This window comes from Trichoderma ghanense (assembly GCF_004382785.1).
Source record: "Trichoderma ghanense strain CCMA-1212 chromosome Unknown scaffold_0, whole genome shotgun sequence".
NCBI classification, from domain to species: Eukaryota; Fungi; Ascomycota; class Sordariomycetes; order Hypocreales; family Hypocreaceae; genus Trichoderma; species Trichoderma ghanense.
The window spans coordinates 1,071,502-1,092,481 of record NW_027395663.1 but is presented as its reverse complement, the minus strand read 5'-3'; the positions used below and the strand labels follow the sequence as shown (position 1 = coordinate 1,092,481).

Here is a 20,980-nt window from a genome sequence, read left to right as displayed (position 1 = left end):
CAATAGCCGAACTTTGGTAGGTTTTTAGGTATACGAGGTTTTGGAAATACTGAGAAAATCGTCTTCGTATCACTATAGGTGCCTAGATTTTCATTGGCGATGGGGAGTCGTTCCTTCTCTCGAGCGATACAAGGGCGCGGAGAAGAAAGAGGAAATACCAACTTTCAACATCAATTGCCTTTTGCATTTCGATCTCTTCACTTCTTTTTTTTTTTTTTTTCCAGCATAAGATATATATAGAGAGAAGAGTCTCTGAATCTACCAACATGCTCAAGCAGCTCAAAGCCTCCATCACCTCATCTGCTCCGAGAAGGCTTCGTCGACCGACAACGAGGGGGGTCGTGGACTCTCAATATAAATTCACGAATCCTTTGTAGGGCCAATCAAACCATGCCATATTCCAAAGTGACGACAAAAGCGCATGGTTATCTCGAATGGCTGCTTCCACTTACAGTTTCATCAGACGCCGTATCACGGCGTTGCCTGTTGTCCGAACGGAGCTTGATCAAACGAACGACAATATCCAGGTCTCACAGTCTCAGGCACATCTCAGACAAGATCCGCGGTGTCCAATCCAAGAACATGGCCGATATCTCATACGTTAACTTGCACGAGCTCTGTCAAAGACCCCATCCCTGATATGCAGGCTGAGGAGGCGCGGCCGCGGCTCGATGCACGGCAGCATTTCGAGCAACCAGCATATCCTCACTCCACAACTCACACCCACACGTTTTCCAACGTTTCCCGCATGTGTAACAGAATTCAGCTCTGCAGTGACAGTCTATTGGAATCTCAGCAACAAGTCCAGACTAATGTCAGTGGAAGATTAGGGTGAAGAGAGATCTCACATATGTGGTTACAGCCGTGTGACAGCGACACGACTCGGCGGCAACTGTAGCACCGTCTCCAGCCATTTTCTGCTGCGACACGAAGAACGTTGGCCGTTGCTGTATCCTTGGGACAGTCTCCCGCATGCGATGCGTCTTTGCAGATCACACACGTCTTGCGCCGACATTTGATGCACGTGGCCACTTCGTCTTTGATGAACTGGGAGGGAATAAATGCCGAGCAGGTCGGGACGTGGCAGTACGTTCTGTTTTGCGAGCTGAACTCGAGCTCCTTGGCCCGATACTTGCCGATCAAGTGTGCCGGTATGAAAATCTGATTGACGCCGTCAATGGGTATAGGCTGGCCGCAGCATCGAGGGGGGAAGATGGACTCGTCGTTGATTGCCTTGCTAACGTAGTCCGACAGGCATCCTCGGCAATAGTCGTGAGAGCAAGGACATCGCAGCGTATCCACGAAAGGGAAATCTTCGCTGCATACGATACAGCGACGCCGCTGGCCGTTTTGCAACGATGGTCGTGCCTGGCTGCCCCTCTTGGACGACTCAGCAATAGACGAGGGCTCGCCGCCGCCATTGAACAATATGATGAGTTTATCCGTCATTTCATCTGACATGATACTCTCCAGGGGATCCATGTCCATCAACTCCCGACCTTGGGGAAACTCGTCTTCATGGAAGCCATCCGCATTGAAACCGTTGAGCGCAAGCTCCCTGTCGCGTGCTGCCTGCTCCTCTTGGTTGACGAGCTCCCTGATGATGTCGGCATCACTGACCACTGCCCGAGCCACGCTGCGAGTCAAGGCTCGGTCATGAAGCAGGGTGTGGAGCGACTCGAGCTCCTCGTTGAAGCACTCAAGCGCCAGCTCGAAGTCGGGGGCCTCGCCCTCGCGATACTTGCCCTTGATGAGGTTTTGGGCATCTTGCAATTGAAGCTCAATGATCAGATCAAGGCTTTCCTGGTCAATTGCATATTCCATGATGTCTGAAGGGAATAAGGATTCTGCTGTGTTCGATAAATCGACGTCAATGTCAACCAAAAAAACCGATGACTGCGAAAAGAAACCGAGTTTGCTGCAACGCCGGATATGAGAAATGGAAGAAAGAGGGTCAAACGCGCCGTTACTGTTACAGCCTTACAGGTTTGGCAGACGCTTAGGTAGATGCATGTACTGAGTAACCTGTGTTACTGACATGGTGTACCTAGAATGTCTTACACCGGGCACAATCTCTGCTTCACTCTTCCCCTCCCGACTCCGCATGCGGGAGGCCCACGGGACAGGTCGATGTCCGGGAGGAGATACTCCGCCAGTACATCATACCGCAGTTCTTGATCCCAGGCAATAGTGTGCGGGGAGGTAAGTCGACTTTTATGCACAACTGCACAAGATCAAGGGAAGCAAGCAGGACAGGACCCCATTTATGGCATCTCCAACTATCTAGTTGCGGCCAACTTGGGCCAAGTTCAAAGAGTGCGCATATATACGGAGCCCACCCCATCGTTCGCAATGGGGCCGGTGCAAGAGAGCCCCGAAACTTCTCCCGTGTCGGAATCCCGTCTTCAATCAACCCGTGAGCGCTCCGTAGCGCATAACGAACCACGGGCGGGACAAGCTGACGCCTGTTTTGTTAGTTATGAGATGGATCTCCAGTTATTTTCTGATATGATGCTGCATCTTGCGTCACAAATTTGCAACTAAATCCGAAATCTTGCCCCCCCAGCCACTCGTTTGCTAAAGAGCTATGCAAGCAATGCCTGGATAAAGCAGGTATACTAAGGTAAGTTCAACCCAGAGTCGCACTGATGAAAGAGACGCTGGTAACAGAATCTCACAATACAGATGAACGAGGGTTTCCAAGGTTCCCGGGTAGGCGCTCGACAGTCCAATCCCCGAAAAGGCGAGCACGGCATGCAACCTTGCCATGGCGCAAGCTTCAGCTGTTCTCTGCGTAGCAGCAGTTGGTGATCGTCAAATATAGTTGAAGAAATGGTATGTTTGCACTGGAGTCTGTGGAGCTACCGTTCAAAACGATCAGCATATAAAAAACACACCCGGCCTGCTTTCTCCAGACGTGCGGTTCATGACTGATACCAAAACGTAGCTCGACTCGGTACGCCTTCCTTGATTTTGGACCATTTCGGCAACGGGTTGATCGATTCAATGAACAAAAATGGTCCCAAGTCTCACACGCACAATATTTGCATCCTCATGGCTCCTTTTTACAATCGCCCGGGCAGATGCAGCCCCCAGCCGTCCAAACATCATCTTCATCCTGACAGACGACCAAGATAATCACATGGGATCCTTGGACTATATGCCGTCCCTGCAAAAGCATCTCATCCATCAAGGGACCACGTTTGAGAGACATTATTGCTCCAGTATTATCTCGCCAGTTCATCATTAGCATGCCTGGTCAAACGCTGACATCTGTCCTGTTTCCTTTAGCTGCCATATGCTGTCCCTCGCGTGTCACCCTATGGACTGGGCAGCTCGCTCACAATACCAACGTTACCAATGTGAACCCCCCATGGGGTGAGTTTTCACTCGACTTCATTCAAGCCATATGCGTGATGAGCTTCCAGTATCTGATCTAGTACAGGAGGGTACCCCAAGTTTGTCCAGAATGGATACAATGACCATCATCTCGCCCTCTGGCTGCAGCAATCCGGCTACAACACTTACTACGTCGGCAAGCTCTTCAACTCCCATACCATCCACAACTACGACTCTCCTCCAGTCAGCGGATACACCCAGTCAAACTTCTTCCTCGACCCGTTCACGTATCAGTACTACAACGTCAGCACGACGAGGAACGGGGCGCCGCCAACCAACCCTGTCGGCAAGTACTCGACTGATATCGTGGCTGAAAGCGCCCAAGAGTTCCTTCAACATGCGCTCCAGGATGAAACTTCCCCCTTCTTCATCACCCTTGCACCAATTGCTCCTCATGCTCTCGTGGGAGAAGGTTCGGTGGGCGCTTTTGATCCCCCGCAAGTTGCACAGAGGCATCAAGGCCTGTTCCCAGAATACAAGATTCCCCGGACGCCAAACTTCAATCCAGATTCTCCGAGTGGCGTCGACTGGGTATCCAAGCTGCCGAAACTTGACGACGAGGTCGTTGACTACAATGACGAGTATCAGAGGTTACGCCTCCGGTCACTCCAGGCTGTAGACGAGATCATCGAGGCCGTTGTTGCTCGCCTCGACCAGGCCAGGGCGCTCGAGAATACCTTCATCTTTTATACCTCTGATAATGGCTATCACATTGGCCAGCATCGACTGCACCCCGGCAAAACATGCGGTTTCGAGACGGATATCAACGTCCCCCTTATTGTCCGCGGCCCCGGAGTCCCTACTCAAAGAATCACCCGCGTCCCGTCTTCGCACACGGATCTCGCCCCGACCATCTTGCAAATAGCCGGCGTCGAAATCGACGACAAGAAATTTGACGGCTCGCCTATTGACATCTATGGAACTGCCACTGCAGCTCGTTCGGAACACGTTGCCGTCGAATTCTGGGGATATGGGCTTGCAGAGAGCATCTTTGGGCGGAAAAACGGTCCGCCCGTCTACCCCAACAACACTTACAAGGGACTTCGCATTGAGGCAGAAGAGTATGGGTTTTACTATTCTGTTTGGTGCAGCAACGAACGGGAGCTTTATGACATGAAGGCAAGGCGCATACAGTTCGAAAATTGAAGAGAAAGAGATGAGCTGACTCGAGTGAACGTAGACCGACCCAGGACAATTGCACAATCTCCTTTCTCCAGGAAAGAGTCTTGTTGACACCACTGTTATCATCAACGGTGACAATTGGCCCCTTGGAAAGGTCGTCGACCGACTCGATGCCCTGATGATGGTCCTCAAGTCCTGCAAGCAGCAAACTTGCATCCAGCCCTGGAAAAGCCTTCATCCGTCTGCGAACGTGCAGAGCCTCAGTGACGCGCTCTCCGCTGTGTACGATGAGTTCTATAGAGAACAGCTGAAAGTGAGCTTCACCAGTTGTGAGAGCGGGTACATTCTCGAGTCGGAAGGGCCTCAAGCTTTTCATGCGTATGAAGATGTAAAGCATTACAGCCCTGATGACGAGATTTACGATCCGCTCAAGCAGCAGGTTTTGGTGAATCCCAACTGGAGTCTCTGGGAGTAACATTGATAGATACCACAGACATAACTCACGGCAATGCTGCTCTTGTCACACCAATCACTCCCCGTCTCCCAACCAGTGACAAAACTCCCTCTAAACATTCCAACAAAACAAACGCTCAACCCAACCAAATTTAGAGCCCCTAAATCAAGGATTCACATACTCCCCCGGAATCTTATTCAGCCCATCCACCTTCTTCGTCGTAAACCTCCCCACATCCACCCCCTGCAGCACCCGCGCATTCACCCCCGTATAGTCGTGCTGCGCATCGTACACCCTCCTTGGCATCTCCGGCAGCGCCTCAAGCTCCTCGGCCGTAAGCTCGTTGAACTGGTTCGCCATGATGACGCCGCAGATCTTGCAGAAGACCTTGGAGAGCATGCGCCTGTTGAACTGGTATCGGCCGATGCTGGCCTCGTCGCCGGAGAGGACGACGGCTTTGTTTGGGCGGTAGACCCAGATGGCGGCGTACTGATATACACCATTGCCCTAGATTAGTATCTAACCTGCTGTGTGTTTGAAAAAAGAAAAAAAAAATGACGGTGGATGGAGAAGAGTAGAACTTACACGCTCGCAGCTGCTGCAGTTACATTCTATGGCCCCCTCATAAGTCTCATCGAGCGGCTTGCTCGCCGTGGCGATGGTGACCGCGCCGCAATGGCAACTGCCCGTGTAAACAATCTCGTCGGCCTCGGGCGTAGGGAGGGCTCCTTTGTGGACAGGAGGCTGGAAGGGCTCTCCCCGGGAAGCGCCATCATATCTGCTTAATCTGGAGTCAGCAATTGAAAACAAGCTTGCCATGGGATGGTGCAAGTATATGTCAAACGTTGAATCTCTTACGGGACTTTTTCCAGGGCAGAGGGGACCAAGTTTTGGAACGAATGGGCCTAATCAAACCCTCATTAGCCACCTCCCGAGCTGAACATCGTGAGAGAAGTGCAAAAAGAACTTACATTCAGAGCAAGTTGCAAATCAGCCTCCTCGTCGTCCTTCGAAGAACCCGCCACAGGCGTAGCACACTTTGGACAAAACTACATACCCAACACATCCCCAAGAGAGGAGAAATCAATCAGCAAAGGAAGCAAAAGGTACAAACCCCTACATGTTTCACCAAACCAAACCCCCTCTCTCTGCAGTTCAAGGAACAAACACCTCCCCGGATTTTTTTTTGTCATACCAAATGCTTCAACTTCTTCGGCCCAAACTCGTACGCCGCCAGCTCCTCTACGCTGCCCTTGACAATCTTTGCGTTGCCCTTGCCGGGGAAGATCCAGAGGTAGCCCTTTTTCGTGCAGATGCTGCAGTTGCAGCTAAAGGCCGATTTGAGCTCGGGGAGGGTTGTTTCGAAGACGAAGTTGCCGCAGTGGCAGTTTCCGCGGTATGTGATGGTTTTGGGTTCCGTCATGTTTGACGGTTGGGTCTAGTTACTTGAGGACGGTTAATATAGTAGGGGGAACAGGCGATCTTGTTAATGTTCCCTGAGAAGTTGAACCAAAGGGACAGAAATGGGTTGCCAAGATGCTTCTATATGTATTCCGATCCTTGGTTGTGGATTCTCGGTTCAGTCACGTTGCATCGGAACTCTTAGTGTCCGTTGAACTCAATTGATCATGAACAGATCTGTTCACTTTCAGGAGCCTTTCTAGGCTTAGAATTCACCACAATGGAGCAAAAATCACCACCCAGGCTCTTACCCCGCCTTCCTTTTGTATAAACACCGTAGATTCTGTTTGTTGAGCATGGGGGCGGCGTCAACCGCTAACTGCGGCTGAATAGCGCGACTTGCACGGGCTCAAGACGGAGTAAGACGGACGCTGGATAGCCCGTGAAGGATCGTTTCTTGGCAGGTGATTATTTCGCCCTGTTTCTGCTCAAGGAATTGGAAAGCGGAGTAGAAACGTGGCTCTTCGTGGCCACTGACTGACCGGATTGATCTGAGAGGCCCAAGAACCTCAACTGGAAGCGTCTTGAATCCCTTGGGACGCCTGTTTCAAATAGGAAAACGTCTCAAGAACCTCGAAGAACGTCACAAGTTAACCCTCGTTTATTGTGATACGACTGGCGGCAGTCAACTAAGACGCCTCGCCTGGCAAGTCCAAATCAACTTTACTTCGGCGCTGTAGGTTTCCACCGGACATTCGTCAGGGGCGTATCATCATCATCATCAGATTATTTGGCGTTTCTTCGCGACGCCGAGGTCTCGTTATGCTGATCTGCTAATATCTCCGAGCCCCGTCCCCAGGGCCCTTTGCCTCCTTTTGCGCCTGCGCATTGAGCTGTATGGCTTCCTTCAGCTTCGAAATGACTTCAGGCTGGTTGCTGAATGCCGTGTCCAGTATACTCTCGAGCTCGGCCTCTACCTTTGCAATGGGCTTCACGCCGGGTTTTCGGCTCTCGGAGTCATTGATCAGGGAAGCCCATCGCTTCGTAAAGGCGTAGATGGACTGGCGCAGAAGCTCATCCAGCTGCTCGCTCATGTCCTCGACCGTAAGCGTCTTGGCCGTGACGGACGGTGCCCCTCGAGACCACAAATTGCCGCTGATGATGCTCGTGAAGAATCCTACCCAGTTCTGAGGACTCAGCGTGTCCCAGATCTGCCCAAAGTGCTGCATCGCGGGCTGGCTTCGTATGTCGCCAATCTCAAGCGACACCAGTTCATTCTTAATGATGAGCAAATTCTTGACCATGAACAGATCCGGATCAGTGTCCGTCTTGAGCGATTTGATTCTTGCCTCAGCGCGCTGAAGAATCTGGATCGTCTCTCGGACAATCTTGAACACAACGGGGCTGTTCTTGGCCTGCGAGAGGTGATGTAAGCTTGAGAAAACATACATTGGCATGTTGATCAGACAAGGCACTTACAGATCTTTCCTTGGGCATTGCCTGGTCAAACATGGCCAGGAGCTCAATGGCGCGCTTGACTAGGGGATATGCATTGGAGGATGCCACTCCGCCCACGACTGGGCCAATCTTCAGGTGGCCATCTTGTGTCGGGGCTTTGGTGATGGATCTCGCAATCTCCGCCTCGAATAGATTGTCCGTGAAAGGCCAAAGATGGTCTGCAAGCAGTCTGGCGGCGTATTCTCTGTACTTCCTGAACGACGGTGACTCTTCCTCATCGACATCTGCCACGGCGTACTCATTCGCTAGCCACCCCACCACGTTGCAAGTCTCCTGGAGCTGAGCGTTCTGGAGCACAGCTTGCAAGTTGGTGGCCAACGGCACAAGATTCCCGGGATGAGCCATTGCCGTGTTGATTTGCTTGACGGCATGGAAAGCTGACTCGGCAGAAGGGCTCCAAGCGAGCTCTATGCTGAAAATCTTGGTAAACAGGCCATGCTCGCTATATATACGTTCGAATAACTGCTTCACAAAGTTTCTAGAAGCTGTCTCTACCGAGAGGCTTTTGACCTCTTTCTGGTACTCGTCTATATCATGCTGCGTCATCAACTTCAAGTCTCGATCACGGGTAGAGAAGTATGTGCGGAAGATGGTGTTGACGACATTGACGTATGTCGCCGTTGTCGTCGTGGCTTCTACTGGCTGGCCGTATACATGGTAAGCCGATCGGACTACCTTCCGGACGTTTGGTAGTAGAGAGTAGGATTGCGCCATCATCTCTTCGAATCTGCCATAGGCAAGTGCGTGGCGAGCAGACTCTGACTTTGTGGCGGCGATCTGACGGCCAATGTCACTGGACACCTTTTCCAGGCAACTGGTGAAGCCATGGTCCAGAAGATGCAGTGCTTTCGTGAGCAGGGCGTTGTATCTTGCTAGATATGAGTCTCGCTCGCGATATTTCTCCTATGGCCCGTTAATGATGAGAGCGTTGAGTATCAAGGGTTGGGTGCGCTTACATGAGTGGTCATGAACTTGATGCAAGAATCAATATTCTCCACCATTTCACCAAAGTCGTCGTCCTCCACCAATTGACTGGCGCCGGGGGCGTTCAGCCGTCTCGTAGCTTTCTCCAGATAGCCGTAGTAGTACAGGTCTGTTCCAACCTCGTCTGCCAGCTTCTCTAGCCGCCGCTGCTCCGTCAAGAGCTCTTCGCATTGCGCCTGGAAAGTCGACGTCTGGGCCTCGACAGATTGGAATGATTGCGACAAGGTCGTGAGCAGTTTGAGCGCGTCGTTGGCATTGTCAATCAGGCCTTCGAGATGGCGCTCCGTCACCTTCAATTGGTCGCGGTAAAGCCTGGTCGTCCATTAGCTTCGCACAGGCTGTATATAGGGGTGGCTCCGGAATCATACAGGTACTCTCGCTGGCTCTCCTCGAGCAGTCGGTCGTCTAGCGATTCCGTGGACCGGGCCTCCTTTTGGAGGTATTGGGGAGCTTCAGAACTCTCTCTGAAAAGCGTCAAGGCCTCCCAGTGCCTACTTCTCTTGTCGACTTTTCGCCGCGGCCTGCGCTGCGACTCTTTGAGAAGCTCCGCCTTGACAACATCGTAGAAGTCGGAGTATGAGGCGGCTCGACGGGGCAACGTGGGCTCGGGAGGGTCATTGGTATGCTCGAGCTCTTCCAGGACATCCTCAAGCGTCTCGGCAATGGTGGTTGGGTCCTATACAGAGTCAGCTGTCTGTGACATGCCGTTGACAGGAGACGGGACGCCAACGTTGGGCTGCTGGAGGAGGGATTCCTTGCGCTGGTGGCCTCGAGGCTTGCCGCCAGATGATTCGCTTCTGCCATTGCTGCTGCTGCTGAGCTCCGGCACGAAGCTGTACCAGCCGTCTTCGTACATGGCGGCTCAGAGGGAGCTTGAAGCAGGAGATGTAACAGTAGGAAGCTACCTTAGGTATGCTGTTGGTGCTGCTTGGCCTCATTTGGGGGATTGAGCTAGCACCCCACGGTACTTGCTCGACTGGTGTTAGACCGATAGCAAGGCCAAGTACTGCCATTATGGCTGACTCAGCGATTGTAGTGACTAAGGATTGATGCTCATTGAGTGCTCGGCGATGCTCCGTCTCACACAAACATCGAAGACTGTAGGATGGAAGCGGTAGAAGCAATGCGTGCGCACAAGAGCAGATGAGCTGTCATGTCGTGGACAATTACGAATCCGATTTGAATGCCAAAGAGCCTAAGCAATTCTCGCTGTGGTGATGCTTCTCCCTTTAAGCCACCGAGTCACCTCGCCTCGTTCCGATGAGAATAAGAAGATCAAATAAATCATTAAATGACAACTGCATCAACTCTCTACTACATTTCGAACAGATCACGCATCGTTACTACACATCTATGTCCCATCAATTTAAATATCAACCGCACTCTCATGTCATCGTTTGCACGAGGGTTCAACTGGCAATCCAATGCCTAGGTATGGAAGCCGATTTCAGCCAATCAGCGTGCAGCTAAAGGCGGTTGACATCATCGAGGCGCCCAAAAGGCTTCAGTACAGGGATATCTGCGCTAAACTCCTAGTTGAGGTGAGGTCCGTCAGCTACTTTTTGTGTGCATGATCTCATGGCATCCAATCTGCAACCTCACAGCTTGAGGCTGAAGTTCCAGGTTGTTTGCTGCAAATCATCCGCGGGTCAATCCACATCCACAGCGGGGCTGTCAGAACTGTCTCTGGTAGGCCCTTTGACATCAAGGCAAGCGATACAGCAGCTGCAGTGGTTCACGAGGACTCACAGCCATGAGAGCCTCTCAATCTGCCCTTCGAGGGGCGTCCCGACTTCGCCTCCCAGCCCGACCGCATCTCGCTGCGTCTCGGCGCCAATGGGTTCGCTACAGCAGCGGCGAGGCAGAGGCAGAGGCACGTCCCAAGCGGCGAGGAGGCAAAGCCGTTGGTTTTGCAGCCGTCTTCGCTGGGGCGGCAGCCGGAGCATACTACTACCCCAAGCTCCGGGATCAGCTCTTCCCAGCCTCCAAAGAGACCGAGACAAGGACAGCATCGGGACACCAAAAGGCCGAGATGGAGTTTGAAAAGGCCCGCGAGCATCCTGCCTCGAAGGAAGACAACCGCGATCTGATTAGCTCCCAGCATCTCCAAGTGAAGAAGAGCTGGGAGCTTCCCGGAGTATTCGCATGGGGTTCCAACACAGGAAAAGTCATTGACCCCAGCTCAAGCGAGAAGTACATCAAGCATCCGCGCAGGATATCGTTCTTCGACAATCAGCTTCTTCGCGATCTGAAGCTGACGCAGAATTTTGGTGCAGCCATCACGGAGAAGGGCGACCTCGTGCAATGGGGCTTGGGGTTCTCCAAGGCGGACCCGGCACCCGTGACGACCTTGAAGGGCAAGGATTTATCCAAGATTGAGGTATCAGAGGATCGAATCATTGCCTTGTCCCGCGGCGGCTCAGTCTATGCCATTCCTGCCTCGCGTGATGACCAGGAAGGCGGCAAGAAGCTGGAGCAGAGCAAGAGCTCGTGGTCTCTCTGGTTCTCTCCGTCTGGCAGCGAGGCCATCAGCTTTCAGAACCTGACACCGGCGGGCCTTAAATGGGGCGAGCGCGTTACTGACATTAGCAGCGGCCTTGAACATTGCTTGATGCTCACATCAGGTGGGCGAGTCTTCTCTTCTGCCTCGAGCGCCTCGTCCTTCCCGTCTAAGGGGCAGATGGGTATCCCGGGTCTCAGTTGGGAGACACGCCCCGAGGGGCGCTATGATCAGCCGCACGAGATCTCGGCGCTCAAGGGTTTCGACGTGAAGAAGATTGCGACAGGAGACTACCACTCGGTGGTTCTGGACAAGCTTGGGCGGATCTTTACCTTTGGCGACAACACATTTGGTCAACTTGGGTTTGAGGCCCAACTGGGCGATTCTTCCGTCTCTACGCCTACCATTCTGCCGGTCCACAAGCTGTATGCGAAGAGCGGGCTCATCCCGAAAGTTTCATCAATTGCCGCCGGCGGGTTGAATACTTTCTTTGTCTGCGAGGCCGATATGCCCAGCGCCACCGGCACCGAGGCCGGCGCCTTGGCGCCTTCCAGGAGGCAACCGCGGAGCACATGCGATCTCTGGGCCGCAGGACAGGGCACCGCCGGCTCACTAGGCACTGGAAAATGGACTCACGTCTCCCTTGGGCCGACAAAGATCAAGGCGCTGTCGGGACTCTCCGAGTTTGACGAGAAGAGCAACCAGCTGATGCCCATCAAGATCAAGGATCTGAGCATTGGCACAACCCACAGCGCGGCCGTCATGGACAACGTCACAGAAACGTCCGTGTCGGGCCGGTCTTCTGAGAACGAGACGAACTGGGGCTCTGACGTCGTTTTCTGGGGAGGCAACGAGCATTACCAGCTGGGGACGGGCAAGCGGAATAATTTGAACACCCCAAGCTACATCGGGCCACTGGACGGAGGCGAAGGAGATGCTGCAAGGGGACGACAGGGTGAAGTGCATAGATTATGCCTGACGCCTCGACAGACTGCTCGGCTAGGAGAAGGTGGTAAGGGCCGCAAAGCGACGCTGGAACAGAAAGTTGAGTGTGGTCGATTCGTCACAGGGGTTTACTCTGCCACTTGACGAAAGCACGGGAAAAAGGGGGGGGGGGGGGGGGGGTCAGACGAGAGGCCGTTATGGAGCGATGATGGGGAAAGGGCTGCTGAAACGAACCATGGGTGAATCATAGGTCAGGGCTCAGCTGATTGCAAGGTTGTTGGCTGCACGCATCCGACCTGTTACCGAAGCACAGCGATGTGCAGGTTTGGTGTGTGTGTGTCACATGCCTCACACATGGGCTGCGTTGGGATGGTGTGTGTGCTACAGATCATCGTTGCTTGGTGGTGGTGGTGAAACGGACAATGACGGTGAGGGACACGGCAACGAAAAGGAAGAAGGAGAAGGGGGGAAAGGGGGGGAGAAAAGGTAACGCAGAGGAGGACCAAAGAAAACGGCGTCGACATTTTTGTATGATATCAGGATCGATCTCTACTGGTAAAGTATGGAGTATCTCTTATATGTAGGATTACTATGCTTGCATACACAACCCGATCGGGGGCCTCAGGGACTCGCATATGCAGCAAATGCAGAGAAGAGAAACGATCGGTCGCGACACGAGCTCCAGCCGACGCGAGCACATCGCCAGACGGCGGATGACGCGCTCAGGCGAGGCGAGGCGAATCAGATGACTTGTGTATAAAAATAGCCGGCATGCTGTGCGTGAGAGCAGGCCGCTTCACATGCAGGTACTGGCACATTCATATTGGAAGCATGTTTCTGGCGCTGGGGGCGATACCTTATGAACCCTGATGTGGTAAGACATGGGCGGATGTATGCAGTACTTGTCGGGGCACACAGGCCGGGAGCACCAGCGTTCGAGTCGCGTGCTGAGATTGGAATCCTGAGGCGGTTCTGGCGGCAGACCCCACTGAAGACGTGCTGCTGCAGGGTGCTGTCAGTGGTGACGGATAGGCGAGCGCAGGTACTGGATACCTGCGGGTGCAGCTGCAGAAGTGCAAGCGTGAACTGCTGGACTTGCTGGACCGAACTGAGGATTGTCAGCTGCATGCAATCAATCAATATTGCCGCCGGTGATGGTGAGGGAATCCCACAGATGGAGCGCAGAAGGAACATACATACCTTCCATACAGCGGATGCGCACATCCTTTCTAGGTATTCTTCATCCTCGGCATTCGGAGTAAGGTATTCTTGTCGTCTGTCTGTACTGTACCTGAGGCAATCTCACCAGGTGCACAGCCTGCATACTCAAGGTTCTATTACGTGCATTCGCTCTTCTGCTAAAGCACGTCAGCTCTTGATTCATCTCATCTCCCGCCCGCTTGGGCCAAGTACCCGCAACCTTGCCGCCGCACTGCCATCTGCCCATTCCAATCCGTACCCAGTACCGGGTCCCTCGCTCGCGCTCTCAGGTACAGACCAGGGAAGCTTCTGCCGTCTGCCTCTTTCCTCGTCTTGCCATCGCCTGCTCCTCTTCTCAACTTCTTTGTCCCTCCCATTCTCGATCTTTTCTCGCCTTCTCAACCGCTTTTTCTTCTTCGTCTCCTTCTTATTCTCTACACATTCACGCACTCCTTGACCGACACGTTACCCATCTTCTTCTCTACTTCTCTACTTCTCTACTTCTCTTCCCTTCGATATACCAGGTACCTTCATATCCTGGTGGCCGTTAATTTTTTTTCCCTTCCTTTCTTCTCCTGCCCGTCACGCCCCACGACCGGCCACCGATCGAAACCACGGCGACGGCTACGGCCAGCGGACGAGTCAACCGTCTAGTCGACGTACTGACCACGGCGGTGCGAAAGGCAGCCGCCAAGGCGACCAAGATCTCTCCCCTCGCCGCCATGGACAAGATCCCCAAGTTTCGCCGGAAACCCAAACCCCCGGTGCTCGAGACGTCCATCGACCGCAACGGCTCCGTGGCCTCGGACAACATGAGCCCCAACGACTCGGCGCTGGGCCAGCCGCAGCGCGCTCACCATAAGATGGCGCCCTTCAGGAGCCTGCGCCTGCGAGGCCCCTCGAAGCGCGCCCGCGACAGTCCTCCCGCAGACCTCACGCCAACCACGCCGTCCGCCGTCGTCGTGGCCCAGGATGGCATCCAGTCGCCGCCACGGCCAGCGCGGCCAGCGTCTCAGCCGGCGCAACACAAGTCGCCGCCTGTGCAAGATCGCCGTAGGAGCGTCAACCAGCCGCCGCCTGTTTTGCCGGCATTCCTGACGCTGTCGCAGCAAGGTGCGTCATATCTCCCTCGGCGGCCACCAAGATAAGCTGCCTGTACATGCACGCCTGATGCATATGCACGTCATATCCATTGGCGCTACAAAGTGCTGTCGCCCCGCTAACATCACGCGCCAATTTGCAGACATCGACGCCAAATATCAGGAGCTCACCTGGGCGGAGCGGGTCAGGGTCGCGCAGGGCATGCGAGACGACAACCTGGGCGACCCGCGATGGGCCCTGTACAAGCACGCCGATACGCAAGAGAAGATGGATCGCTACATCAACATCAGGCCCTACGCGCATAACCGGGTCAAGCTCCGGGTGCCAGACGCCGAGTTCGACTATGTCAACGCCTCTGCCATTTCTCTCACGTCCCTAACCGACCCGCACAAGCCGCCGTTACGCTACCTTGCCATGCAGGGCCCTACCGTATCATCGTTCGATCACGTCTGGCGCATGATCGCGGAACAGTGTCCCTCTCCTGCCGTCATCGTGCAGCTCACCAACCTGGTGGAGCTTGACGTGATAAAGTGTGATCAGTACTTCCCCATGGGCGACGAGCTGCCCACAGGCGGACGGGACACCACCTGGAGCGTCAACGAATACAATCTCTGGGGTGACAACTGGAGGGCGGATCTGACATTTGTCTCGGTAGAGGAGCTCGCTGGTGGCGCGATAGAGAAGCGCAAGCTGCTGCTTCACGTCCACGGGGAGCAAGAACCAAGGGTTGTCTGGCACTTTCTCTACAGGCGCTGGCCTGATTTTGGTGCGCCAACTGCAGAGGACGTAGACAGCTTCTTAGAGCTAATGAAGCTCTCTCGGGAGCATACCACGCCATCAGCCCCGCGCGTTATTCACTGCAGTGCTGGTGTAGGCCGCACCGGTACGTTTATCTGCCTGGAGTACCTGATGAGGGAGCTCGAGTCGGGGGCCTTGGCGAGATACGATATGCCTTCGGAGCGTGCAGATCTCGTGTTTCACACGGTTGACACACTCCGGCAGCAACGCCGAGGCATGGTCCAAGGCGAGATTCAGTTCCGATTTATATACCAGGTCCTGCGGAAGCTCTGGCTTGAAAAATACGGTGGTGGGGACGATGAAGCCAGGAGCATTGAACCAGCAGCTAAGAGACTCGAGGTTGCGAGCCCCTTTACCGGCAACTTCCGGCCTGCAACGAATTAGCGATTTGACCGTGGCAGAGCGGCCTCCCTCTTTACAGCGGCGGTTCTGAGAAGTAAGAGCTCAGCGCCAAGGTCCAAAGAGTGATGGGGCTGTTCTCTATTGCCTCGCCCTGTTGTTCTTTCCCGCCTTTACCTTCTTATTTTCTCCTGCCCCTTTTCTTATCCTCTCTATTTTAGGCTCGGGCTTTGTTGGTAACTCGAGCATTGCTTTTATGGGTCTGGTTTCTGCTGACGCACTTGGAAATGACTTTTAATGCTTGCATCTATTCTCTTCTCTTCTCTTCTTGCCCTTGTTTCTTTATACAAGCCACCGCGATGTGGCTTTGTATCCTCTGGATACACTTCCATTACCCCAACTTTTCTATTGGAGGTCATTTTACACATCTGTTTCTCGCTCTTTTGAGTGGTCCCTGGTTAGGAATTGAGACAATCGCAAGGAGACACGGCATTCACGGGCGTGAAGCCAAACGGAAACCCTGGGAGCTGCATTGATTCACGGAAGGGCCATGATGGAACTACATGTGCCCTCTTACACTTTTTGATTCATACATAGCACAGCGACGAAGAAACAAAGAAATACAACATGGAGCGTCGGGAGCGTTTACCGGAGATTGTACGTATATATTCGGTAGAAAGCAAACTGAACTTGAGTCGAAACCTTTAAAGCAAGGCATATCTTCTATATTAAATATGCATGGGCTCCAAGTTGAAGAGAGCAGATGAACAGATGAAACTGATAGGCTGGCCTCGCAACTATGATATCAAACATGACAAGTCGCAGATCTTGTTTTGTTCTTTTTCGTTGGCTTGTACAATATCCCTTGTAAGCGTTCCTATCAAAACTAGTTCTCTGGCTGGTGCAGACATGTATGTATTTCGCATAGTACTACCAATGTATAAACAATTCTGGATCTTGCGTACTTTGTATCAAATCAAGCATTATTTTTCTCCTTCTCTGCTTTTCTTCCTTGTCCCCCTGACGTGCAGTATAATAGACCGGCTACATTACGTAGATTGAAAACATAGAAAACCCAGAACCAGATAAGCAAATATCCTCCTAACATGCAAAATCAAAAGCACAAGAAAAAAAAAAAGGAAACAGATAGAGGTAAGCAGAGCGGCCAGAAAGACACGCTTGCGTAACAAGATGCACACAAACATGTATCCCTAATCGACTCCCTTTCTCTCTTCCCCCCCCCCCTCTTTTCACGCTTCCTAATGGCCTTTTAAACCCCAACAGTCACCGTCACAGTCTCCGTCGGAGGAACCTGCGTAACAGTCACCGTCTCCTGCGCAACAGTAACAGTCTCCTTCTCCCGCTGCGTAACCGTCACAGTCTCCTTCTCCCGCTCGGTGACAGTAACGGTGAGCAAGACCGATGAGGCGGCGGCTGCAGCAGGCGGCCCGTTGAGCGCCTGCGTGGGTTGAGAACTGGGGATGGCGAGCTCCGAGGGACCGGCGGCGGACGGGTCGTCGGGGACGGGAATGAGGATGAGGCTCGTTGGGTTGGGGAGCGGGAGGGGGGCGGAGGGGTTGTTGTTGTTGTTGTTTGCGGGGGGAGTGATTTGGGGGGCGGGGGCGGCGGTAGTGGTGCGGATGGTTTGGAAGGTTGTTGGTGTTGGGGCTGCGGGAAGGGGGGCAGACGCAGCGGGGGAAGAGGAAGAGGCGGCCGGGGGAGGAGAAGCAGCTGGGGGAGATACCGCAGGGGGAGCAGAGGGCGGCTGAGGCGAAGGAGCCGCGGTGGAAGTAGGCGTCACAGGCGGCAAGTCGCTGACAGTAATGTAGCTGGTGACTGTCACGCCGGGATCAGTCGTCACGGCCACCGGCGTCGAAGTGGTGAGCGTCGCAGCCGGAGAACCAGCCGGAGAACCAGCCGGGACAGACGTTGGCGTCGCAGCCGGCTCGCTGCCCTGAGGCGCTTTCCCCGCGCCGCCCAGAATGCTCTCCGCAAGCGCAGGGTCATGGCATCCGAGCAGGACGCCGGCGGTGTTGTTCATCGGCAGAGCAAAGCACTTGGTGCCCGGGTCACACTGCTCCAGGACAAAGGCTCCGTCGGGGCCGCACGTCGCGAGCTGGCCGTCGATGCAGGCCGCCTGGGCGCCGGTGCAGGCGGACTTGGGGTCCATGGTCTTGAAGACGTCGTTGTAGCTCTGCGCGGTGGCGAGGTTGCTTGCGTAGACCTGGGCCGGGACGGTGGTGGTGGCCGTTGGGAAGAAGGTGAATGTGGTGGGGACGGCGGCATCGGGCGTTCCGGTGGGCTGGACGGTGACGGTGGCGGTGGATGTCGTTGTGCGGAGCGTGGTTGATGTTGTTGTTGTTGTTGTTGTTGTTGCGTCGGACGAGGAGTCGGTTGGGGTCGGCAGGAAGACGGGCTTCGTCAGGCTGGCCGACTGCGTGGTGTCAGGGGCTGTGGTTGACGCGGGCGGAGCCTGGCTTGAGGTGCTGCTGGCCTGGGCCGTGGATGAGCTCGAAGCTGACGAGGCTGTGGAAGACGATGCGGGCTGGTTTGGGACTGTCGAAGTCAGGAATACGGCTTCGCTGGTGGAAGAGGCGGAGTTGGTGGTGGCAGCAGTCGGGATTGATGTTGATGCTGCACCTTCGGTTGAGGCTGAGCTCGCCGACAGCCCAACTGAACTCGTGGACTCCGATGTTGCAAGAGTCGTTCCAGTCGGCAACGCAGTCGAGGTCTGGCTGCTTCCTCCCGTAAGAGCAATGGAAGCACTCGTGCTCTGCTGAGGCTGAATCAGGCTGGTAGAGACGACCACCGTGTTTGCAGGGGTAGAGCTTGTGCTAAAGGTGGCAGCAAGAGTGCTCGATGGCTGAGACTGCGACGCCACTGTCGTGCTTCCCACCGTTGCGCTGGACTGTGTCTGGCTGGTGATGCTCGTCTGCGTGAGTGAAGTGGGAAGGCCGGTACTGGAGCCAGTGGCCGTCGTCTGCGTCTCAGGGGCTGCGGTTGAGGCAGCAGCAGCAGGCAGAGTGCCTGTGACGGCTGAAGTCTCAGTAGCCGCTGATGTACTTGTCACTGCTGAGGTGTCAGGGGCTGCAGAAGATTCAATCGCTGCTGAAGTCCCAGTCGCTGTTGAAGTGCCTGAAGCTGAAGTTTCTGTAGCAGCGGAAGTGCCAGTAGCTGCCGAGGTTCCAGTAGCCGCCAAACTCTCAGTCGCCAAAGAACCAGTCGTCCCCGTCAACCCCGTAGTCACCGTCCGAGACTCAGTCTGCGTATTCACCGTAGCAGCGCTCGACGCCTCAGTTTCCGTACCGACAGCTCCCGTAGTTGCAGCACTTGTCACCGTCGTCTGAACAACAGTCTCCGAAGAAGCAGAGCTCCCCACAGCCGTGCTGTGAGTCGTAATGAAAGCGGCAACCGTGGTGGAAGTTGTCACGGCAGGGTCGTCAGTCGTGGTGGGCTTGTCGGTTGGATGACCAGACCCAAGATCAGGGGCTACAGTCGTGGCTGGCGTCCCGCCTGTAGTTGACTCGGCAGGCTCCGTGAGACTCGTAGCGGGAGCATTCAAGTCCGGAATCACGACCGTGGTGAACATGCTCGTTGTAGTTGGCGCAGCAGGCTCAGGGGAGGCAGTCTGGGCAGCACTCGTAGGGACAGGGTTGGCCTCCGTTTTGGACGAAGGCGGTACGGCCGTGCTGGTCTGCGTGTCGACGACACTGCTGGAGGAAAGGACCGGTCCAGCGGATATGCTGGTCGACGAGCCCTCAGTAGGGACGATACTTGGCCCAGCGGCCGTCGGGGCCGGCGCTTGGCTTTGGGCCTGTGTAGGGATGCTGGATCTGAGGGAGTCGGGAATGTCTGCAGTCGTGCCCGTCAAGGTCTGAAAGACGGGGTGAGGCGTCGTACCCGTCGGTACATTGGGCACGGCAGGCTGGGTAGATCTATGACATGTCTCAGAACGTTCGCTCCCTTACTATATATGTCTATCGTTGAGGGAAACTTACCCAGGTCCGTTAGGGATGGCAGAGGTGTCGAATACGGCAGTTTCCGCTCTTTCAACTTTGAGCCTACAAAACGAAAGAAGAGTATCAGTACAATATCTCCATGAGACAGATGAGCAGTCAAGGAGTGTACTTACACCCTGGGGCCAAGGCGAGGCAAGGGACCAGCCTGCGCAGGCCCAGCAACCAGGAGCATGCCCAGAGCACTGCCAAAGAGGATATGATGACGCATTATGTTATGTAATCGCACAGCGATGTAAGAAAGACCAAAGAGGAAAAAAGAAGGAAATTGAGCTGGGGGGGAAGAAGAAAGAATTTCAAGAGATGGCAAGGATCAGCAAATCGACGCCCTCTTGTTTATACCGGTGAGCGGCTTGAACAAATCAGTTGTGAACGATTGATGCTTGTTTTGGTGTAAGATTGCCGCCAGCGAATAATGCGTTTGTTCAACACCGCAGAGAGGGATTGTGATGTTGTATCCAGTTGGATTGGGCCAAGACCGTTCAGGAGACGAAAATCATAGAGCAGAGCAGAACATCAAGGAAATAGAAAGACAGATGGGATAAAAGATGGAAGCCGTCTGCCCTCGAGTTATTGAAGATTTCTCGGAGTAGTGAATGGGCGAGAGAAAGGACAAGGAGTGTGTAACCGGAGCACCAAAAGTCGAACAAGTGAAAGTGATTATGCTTAGCAGACAATAAGCCAGATAGAACAATAAAGCATAAAAAGAAAAGAATGGAGAACAAGGAAATTCGTCAAAGAGAGAGGAAAGACAGGAAGCCCAGATCAACCAGAGCACCAGTAAGGAAAAATCGTTCAGACAGTAAGGAAAAGCTGGGAACCAAAAGGGGAGAGAGGAAGAAGAAGCAGGAAAAAAAGAAGAAAAAAAAGGATTGGGAAAGGATCGCCCTTGGGCATTATGTATGTACGTGGTCCGTCTGGTGAATCTCGCGAGCCAGCGGAATCAATGGCCAGCCCTGTTCCTGTTTCTGTTTCTGCTGTCTGTTCCGTCAAACCCCATGCCCATGCCCATGCCCATGCCCATGTGGCCGGCATCACAAATGCATCAGTAAACCAAGGACAAACACCCGCGCCCATTTGCATCCCCCCGCGGCGCTCATACAAACCTCACCGTTACCGTCCTGCCAAATAAAACCCCATTCTTCGTACACAGCCAAACGGTTGGTCACCGCAAGGCCCAGAGACAAAACATCGGCCAGGTTC

General features: G+C 54.1%; 7 protein-coding genes across 7 annotated transcripts; 3 read left to right on the top strand and 4 right to left on the bottom strand.

Moving 5' to 3' along the window:
- Window positions 1–620: 620 nt before the first annotated feature.
- On the bottom strand, window positions 621–1,829 carry CCMA1212_000383 (E3 ubiquitin-protein ligase arih1l; the record flags this gene model as incomplete). Its single annotated transcript, XM_073697854.1, has 2 exons — window positions 849–1,829; window positions 621–781 (listed from the first exon to the last, which is right to left on the bottom strand). The coding sequence occupies exons 1-2, from the start codon at window positions 1,822–1,824 to the stop codon at window positions 621–623; spliced, it is 1,137 nt and encodes a 378-aa protein (XP_073563278.1). The 5' UTR covers window positions 1,825–1,829.
- A 1,187-nt stretch (window positions 1,830–3,016) lies between these two features.
- On the top strand, window positions 3,017–4,996 carry CCMA1212_000382 (uncharacterized protein; the record flags this gene model as incomplete). Its single annotated transcript, XM_073697853.1, has 4 exons — window positions 3,017–3,224; window positions 3,292–3,378; window positions 3,446–4,532; window positions 4,624–4,996. 4 exons carry the CDS (start codon window positions 3,017–3,019, stop codon window positions 4,994–4,996), a joined length of 1,755 nt encoding a protein of 584 aa, XP_073563279.1.
- A 144-nt stretch (window positions 4,997–5,140) lies between these two features.
- On the bottom strand, window positions 5,141–6,398 carry CCMA1212_000381 (uncharacterized protein; the record flags this gene model as incomplete). Its single annotated transcript, XM_073697852.1, has 5 exons — window positions 5,141–5,482; window positions 5,561–5,753; window positions 5,834–5,880; window positions 5,947–6,024; window positions 6,171–6,398. The coding sequence occupies 5 exons, from the start codon at window positions 6,396–6,398 to the stop codon at window positions 5,141–5,143; spliced, it is 888 nt and encodes a 295-aa protein (XP_073563280.1).
- An 811-nt stretch (window positions 6,399–7,209) lies between these two features.
- CCMA1212_000380 (Conserved oligomeric Golgi complex subunit 3) lies at window positions 7,210–9,734 on the bottom strand (the record flags this gene model as incomplete). Its single annotated transcript, XM_073697851.1, has 5 exons — window positions 7,210–7,791; window positions 7,856–8,797; window positions 8,851–9,190; window positions 9,247–9,554; window positions 9,609–9,734. 5 exons carry the CDS (start codon window positions 9,732–9,734, stop codon window positions 7,210–7,212), a joined length of 2,298 nt encoding a protein of 765 aa, XP_073563281.1.
- Window positions 9,735–10,631: 897 nt separating this feature from the next.
- On the top strand, window positions 10,632–12,467 carry CCMA1212_000379 (Protein FMP25; the record flags this gene model as incomplete). The annotated part of the gene is made up of 1 exon (XM_073697850.1): window positions 10,632–12,467. One exon carries the CDS (start codon window positions 10,632–10,634, stop codon window positions 12,465–12,467), a length of 1,836 nt encoding a protein of 611 aa, XP_073562994.1.
- Window positions 12,468–14,245: 1,778 nt separating this feature from the next.
- CCMA1212_000378 (Tyrosine-protein phosphatase 1) lies at window positions 14,246–15,806 on the top strand (the record flags this gene model as incomplete). The annotated part of the gene is made up of 2 exons (XM_073697849.1): window positions 14,246–14,636; window positions 14,767–15,806. 2 exons carry the CDS (start codon window positions 14,246–14,248, stop codon window positions 15,804–15,806), a joined length of 1,431 nt encoding a protein of 476 aa, XP_073562993.1.
- A 1,225-nt stretch (window positions 15,807–17,031) lies between these two features.
- On the bottom strand, window positions 17,032–19,988 carry CCMA1212_000377 (uncharacterized protein; the record flags this gene model as incomplete). Its single annotated transcript, XM_073697848.1, has 3 exons — window positions 17,032–19,696; window positions 19,760–19,822; window positions 19,894–19,988. The coding sequence occupies 3 exons, from the start codon at window positions 19,986–19,988 to the stop codon at window positions 17,032–17,034; spliced, it is 2,823 nt and encodes a 940-aa protein (XP_073562990.1).
- Between the last annotated feature and the right edge of the window lie 992 nt (window positions 19,989–20,980).